This window comes from Ipomoea nil, unplaced genomic scaffold, assembly GCF_001879475.1.
Source record: "Ipomoea nil cultivar Tokyo-kokei standard unplaced genomic scaffold, Asagao_1.1 scaffold0980, whole genome shotgun sequence".
Classification (NCBI taxonomy): domain Eukaryota; kingdom Viridiplantae; phylum Streptophyta; class Magnoliopsida; order Solanales; family Convolvulaceae; genus Ipomoea; species Ipomoea nil.
In genome coordinates, this window is record NW_017617408.1 from 54,634 (window position 1) to 61,276 (window position 6,643).

The window sequence follows — 6,643 nt, forward strand, 5'->3', positions numbered from 1 at the left end:
ATTTATAGCTGCATGAGCTTACATTAATAAATATCAAGTTCATAAACTCTATATGGTATCCAGAGCTTGAAATCTCCTACGAAAGAATTCTTTTTTTCTAATCAAGGGGCTTCCACCAACACCAATGAGATCATCCAGCAAAATGCTCCCACTCACTTTCCTATCAAACTCACCACCACCAACTTCCCAGTTTGGCGCCGGCAAGTTCACGCCACTCTTGTTGGCCTCAATCTCCTGGGCTACGTTGAAGGTTCCACCAAGGAACCAGCGAAATTCTCGGACGATGCTCAATCCGTCACCGATCCTAATCACTTAATTTGGTACCGACAAGACCAAATTATTGTTAGTACGCTTCTAGGAAGCTGTACTGATACAATTCAGCCGCTCATCTCGTCGGCCATGACGGCTCATGATGCGTGGCAACGCCTTGTTGCAGGTTATGCTAGTGCCTCCCGAGGACGTATTATCTCCCTCAAGGCCAAGCTAACCAGAAACCCGAGCGGTTTTCGGTCTATCTCAGCATATCTCAATGATATGCGAGCCATAACTGACGATCTTGCCTTGGCACAATGTCCGGTGTCTGAGGACGATTTGCTCGTGTACATTCTGACTCAGTTAGGAGAAGAGTACAACTCCATCATTTCTGCAGTCCGCGTTCGTGAGAAACCTCTCTCGTTGGGTGAGTTAGCCGATGTCTTAACTGACCATGAACGTCAGTTGAAGGATGCAGATGATTCACGCCAGTTGCTAGCAACTGCCAATGCTACCCAGCGGACTTCGTCCCCTCGGAACAAGCGACAGTCGAACTTCAATCGCAATGCTCGTACCAATACTAACAATTACAGAGCCAACAGATCGACTTGGCAACAAGGTGACACTAATCGGCCCACTGTTACATGCAAGTTTTGTAACTTTGCAGGACATGAGACGAAAGTTTGCCGCAAGCTGGCTAGGTTCCTGAAAGAGCATAACGTCCTCACCACCCAGATACCACCTACAGCCCAGTCTGCGCAAGTATCTCCACCCTGGATGTTTGACAGCGGTGCATCGCATCACGCACACTTCTAGTCTCGAGTCACTGCAGTCAATCTCTGAGTACAATGGACCTGATGAGGTCCGCCTGGGTGATGATAATTCCCTACATATTTCACATATTGGCCAGTCTGTTATCCCTACTCCATCCTCTGTCCTTACCTTAGAAAATATCTTGCATGTTCCTCAGTTACACACTAACTTGGTTTCCATATCCCAATTGTGCAAGACTAATCGTGTGTCTGTGGAATTTTTTGGTTCCCATTTTCTTGTTAAGGATCTTCAAACCGGGACTACGCTACTGAAGGGAGTGAACAATAATGGTGTCTACTATGGACCTGTTGCGTCTCACCCAACAGTACACACTGCGCAGTTGTCCTCTTTGTCTCAGTGGCACCAACAGCTTGGTCATCCGTCCAATAAGGTGTTGCAACGCTGTAATGTTCCAGTTTCTATGTCATCTCTGCGAAAATTCTACTACTCTTCCTGCAATATTCATAAAAGCCATAAGCTGCCTTTTGCCAAAAATACTCTAGTTAGCACTAAACCTCTACAGTTAGTCTATACTGATGTATGGGGACCTACGGGAAAGTCTATTGATGAGTTTTACTATTATCTAATATTTGTTGACCACTTTTCGAAATACATTTGGTTGTACCCCATGAAACGTAAGTCAGATGTCTTTACAATATTTACTCAGTTCAAAAAATTAGTGGAAAAATATTTTAGTTTTCTGATTGTCTCTATTTACTCAGATAATGGGGGAGAATTTGTAAAACTTATACCATTCCTGAACACCCATGGTATCTCCCATTTCACCACCCCACCACACACTCCTGAGCATAATGGTGTCGCAGAGCGATGACACAGGCATGTGGTTAAAACCGGTATGGCCCTCCTTCACTCCGCATCCTTGTCGTTTTCGTTCTGGACCTACGCTTTTCAGGCAACCGTCTATCTCATCAATCGGCTCCCCACACCGGTCTTGGGTAATCAGTCTCTGGTTGACATCCTGTTTCATCAGTCGCCTAACTATAGTAAGTTACAACCTTTTGGCTGTTTATGTTTCCCATGGTTGCGTCCTTATAACACCAAAAAGCTACAACCGAAGTCGCGTCCATGTGTCTTTCTTGGCTACTCCAACACTCAATCGGGTTATAGATGTATGGATCCCAGTTCCAATCGGATTTATGTATCTAGGCATGTTAGGTTTGTGCCTCATGTATTTCCTTATAAAGATTTGCAGGAAGCATCTACCAACTCACCATCTGCTTTACATGGTTCTGAATCACGCAATATTGTTTTCAAATCATCCCCTTTGTCTACACAGGTTGAGAACGTTCCCCCGGCTACACAATCACCTGTGCCAACCTTTGTTCCTTCTCCAAGTACGTCTTAGTCTAACGTAGCTGACTACCCGCAACCTGCTCTGGTAGGTGTTCCAACTCCAGTTTCAATACCAGTTCCAACACCAGTTACAACTCCAGTTCCAACACCAGTTCCAACACCAGTTCCAACTCCAGTTCCAACACCAGTTCCAACTCCAGTTCCAACACAGTCAGCTGCGTCCAGTTCGTCGACCACCACTGTTCCACAAAGTGGTCAACATGCAGGCCAATCCGTGTCTGACTCCCAGCCCGTCACAACCTCCGAAACTTCTCAACCACAGAATAATCTCCGTGTTTTTCCCGGCAGCGTCGTCCTAATCCTAGGTATTCTGGCTATGTCATTAACCAAGTCACGTCACATCCCTTACCACCCACTTTAGAACCTTCTACCGTCGCCCAGGCTCTTAAAGACGCTCGGTGGAGGAAGGCGATGGATGAGGAGTTTGAAGCGCTCCAACGTAACAAAACATGGCAATTGGTTCCCCGCGGCGCAGCTGTCCCTATTGGCTGCAAGTGGGTCTATCGTGTCAAGCATAAACCGGATGGGTCGGTCGATTGGTACAAAGCACGACTTGTGGCTAAAGGTTTCTTGCAGACTGCTGGCGGGGATTATTTTGAAACCTATAGCCCGGTTATGAAACTAGTGACCATCCGTGTGGTTTTGACTATTGCCTTGAGTAATCGCTGGACTTTGCGCCAGTTAGATATTAATAATGCGTTCCTTCATGGGACGCTGCATGAGGAGGTGTTTATGGAACAACAACAGGCTTTGTGGATCCTTCGTTTCCGTCCCATGTTAGTAAACTCACTAAAGCTCTATACGGTCTCAAGCAGGTACCTAGAGCTTGGTACTTGGAGCTTTCATAGTTTTTGTTACGTTGTGGCTTTGTGAAGTCACAAGCAGATGCTTCTTTTTTTGTCTATTCTGCTAATACTGTTATCGTTTATTTCCTGGTGTACGTGGATGATATTATCTTAACAGGTAATGATGTTGCTTGGCTTGATCGCTTTGTTGGCACTCTGTCAGCCCGGTTTGCTCTCAAAGATCTTGTCCCCTTACATCACTTCTTAGGTGTTGAGGTGGTTCCAACACCTGCTAGTCTATTTCTGACTCAGAGTCAATATGTCACTGATATTCTGGTTCGGTTTAAAATGGATGGTGCAAAGGCTATTTCAACACCACTAGCTACTTCGGACAAGTTGCTGTCTACGCTGTCTGGTGTAACACTGGTTGACGTCACTCAGTTTCGGCGTCTCCTTGGCTTGTTGCAGTACCTGGTTGTCACTCGGCCAGATGTATCTTATGCAGTCAATCGTCTTTCGCAGTTCATGCACTCTCCTACGGAATTGCACTGGCAGGCTGCTAAACGGCTGCTGCGCTATTTGAAGGGTACGGTTTGTCATGGCTTGTTCCTCCGTGCTGGGCAACCCTTGTCACTCAGTGTGTATACAGATGTTGATTGGGGTGACTGCACTACTGATGGTCGTTCCACCACGGCATACTTGGTGTATCTTGGTTCCAATCTCATATCTTGGAAGTCTGCTCGCCAGAAGTCTGTGTCGCGCTCTTCCACGGAGTCTGAATACCGGGCTTTGGCGAATGCTGCTGCAGAAGTCCTGTGGGTGAAAAGTTTGCTTCGTGAGCTTCAATTGCAGCTGGTGAAACCTCCGCTTATGTTCTGCGACAATCTTAGCGCAACATATGTGTGCAAGAACCTAGTGTTCCATTCACGTATGAAGCATCTGGCACTCGATTACTTCTTTGTTCGTGACTTGGTTGCTAATGGTTCGCTGGTGGTTCAGCACATCCCTTCAAAGGATCAGCTTGCTGACTTCCTTACTAAACCCTTGGGTCGCTCCGCGTTTCATCTCTTTCGATCCAAGATTGGAGTCTCCGATGGGTCCTCCATCTTGCGGGGGCGTATTAAGAACATAGGAGGCTCACATTATTTATCTCTCTATTTTAGCTCCTGTTGAATAGCTCTGTAGGTTAGAATAGTTGTTGTAAGTACTTCTCTAGCTTTCCTCCTCTGTACACTATTTATAGTTGTATGAGCTTACATTAATAAATATCAAGTTCATAAACTCTATAATCAATTGTAACAAACTGAGGGACTCAGCCGGTTTGTACATGATCGGTCATCTGGAGTGCTCGGTCGGTAATCAAAAGAAGATTAATTAAACCCTAAAAAAAATCAAGAAAATCAAATGATTAAGTTCATGATTTATAATTTTTGATGCTCAACTTTGAATGCTAGGTATTTAGTCGGGGTAATTATTTGACCAAAGTTTATGTTAAATTTTATATTATTTTATATTCTTTTAATACATTTTAACATATTCATAATGTATGTTTAACAATTATGCCAATTTTAATTGAGATGGGGTTCGAACCTAAGACATTTCTTATATAAATTAATGAGTATGTTAAGAATAATAAATAGTTAACGGAATATTCCGTTACTAAAGTTTATACTGTTAGGAACAAGTGTATTTAGATTTTGATGATACCAAACTGTCTTAGATTGTAGACCCCTATTTTTCATTTCTTAGATAAGTCTCCTATAACAAAGCCATGAGGTGTATAAATCCTGCCCGAGACTAGTATAATAGATCTACATGAAGACTTGAAGATAACAAGATGATCGAGAGATGCTTCCAGACGAAAGAAGGATTGAGCAAGTCTCGGATAGACTGCTTTTACAAAAGGAACCTTCATCTAAGAAGAAAGGACGAAAGATGAGGACAATCTTTCATTCCTCACTCCCGAGCGAACAAGTCAAAGACAGACTTGTAAAAGACAACACTTATTAAGTGAAGCAATGAGAATGTTGTCTATGACTCGGATGGGAAAATCATTCGGACAAAAAGTGTCCTAGGAATGATTTTCACAAAAGACAAGGAGCATTAAAAGTCTTGTACCATCTTGTCAGAGATCAAGGACAAAATCCATAATGCTTTTGGCTCCAACGGCTATACAGTACAAGTGCATTAAATGCCCAATGCCCACTGGGTAATAATCACTGGTTATTAGGTTTGAAATTTTCATCTCCCTCCAACGGATGAATTTTTCCACCTATAAATACCTCTCTTCACCATTCAAGAAGGTGCTAGTTAATTCACTATTGCAATCCAAAGAAAAGCTCTTCAAGCAGTCTCATTTCCTAAAGCTTTTCATAACCAGTGATATTATGAAGTTTTTCAAAGACATATCTATCTCCATACTTCACAACCTGAAGCAGTCTTGTAATTTCTCAAGTGAAGATCAATCTAGACGTCAAGACAAGGCTTCAACTTGTTGAAGAAACATCAGACTATCTTTCCAACAACTCAACTTAGGAAGAAGTTGATAGAGGCGGAGTAAACTCGAGGAGTTGAAAAACCTTCCAATTGGCTGTCCGGCTTAGTGATCAAGGAAGCCAACTTGAAATAGTTTGTACTAGGAGTGATAGTGCAAACCCTTTCACAAGTTGTGAAAGAAGAGTGGAGTAGGCTTCGTTAACAACTGAACAACTATAAAAATCTCTCTCTCCATATCTCTTTACATTCAGCTATTACTTTCGTGCATTACATATCATATCGACCAAACGCTAAGTTTTTGCTTTAACGAAAGTGTGCAAAGAATATCTAAAACAAAACACCATTTCCGTTGTGCCTCGCTCCGAAAGGAGTTACTTTGAAAAATCGATTAGAGTCTATTCACCCCCCCCCCCCTAGACTCTCTTTCGACCGGGACCAACATATACTAACGGAATTTAGGGTTATTTAATGGAAGAAAATAATATAATAGATGGTAAATAAGGAAAATTATTAAAAATACCAAAATTAAAATAATATGAACCATTCATTTTAGGAAACAACTACTATCGACATTTTTTTGTTCCAGTTAAGGCCCTAACATTATTGGCTCTTATTAGATTTGTAGATATATTCTAGATATTCTCTCAACACGTTATCAGCACGATAATTTTGTGGCGCTTCTAGAGCTCGTATTGGTTGAATTTTGACGCTATATATGCTTTGTCAAATATTCTTTAACATACTCATATATGACAGCAATACCATTCAATATCAAAGAAGTTACTTATGGTAATGTGGCTGCCCAAATTGCTCACACCACAGTGCCAACACTTAGGGTGTGTTCGGTTCGCACATGGGAATCGGAATTGGAATGGGTATCAAATACTTGGTAATGGTAATGGGTTTTGGTAAAAATATTTAGC

At 42.5% G+C, this 6,643-nt stretch overlaps 1 protein-coding gene across 1 annotated transcript; it reads left to right on the forward strand.

Annotated features, from left to right (window-relative positions):
• The first annotated feature begins 399 nt into the window (after window positions 1-399).
• On the forward strand, window positions 400-1,897 carry LOC109179746. The gene is made up of 3 exons (XM_019329242.1): window positions 400-1,014; window positions 1,310-1,700; window positions 1,788-1,897. The coding sequence occupies exons 1-3, from the start codon at window positions 400-402 to the stop codon at window positions 1,895-1,897; spliced, it is 1,116 nt and encodes a 371-aa protein (XP_019184787.1).
• The last annotated feature ends 4,746 nt before the right edge of the window (window positions 1,898-6,643 follow it).

Bases quoted from the DNA above. Each gene is read 5' to 3' on its own strand.
- LOC109179746 (XM_019329242.1), top strand. From the start codon at position 400: ATGACGGCTCATGATGCGTGGCAACGCCTTGTTGCAGGTTATGCTAGT. The intron at 1,015-1,309 runs GTATCTCCACCC...TTTCTTGTTAAG, and splicing joins CTACAGCCCAGTCTGCGCAA to GATCTTCAAACCGGGACTAC. The intron at 1,701-1,787 runs GTAAGTCAGATG...CTATTTACTCAG, and splicing joins TTGGTTGTACCCCATGAAAC to ATAATGGGGGAGAATTTGTA.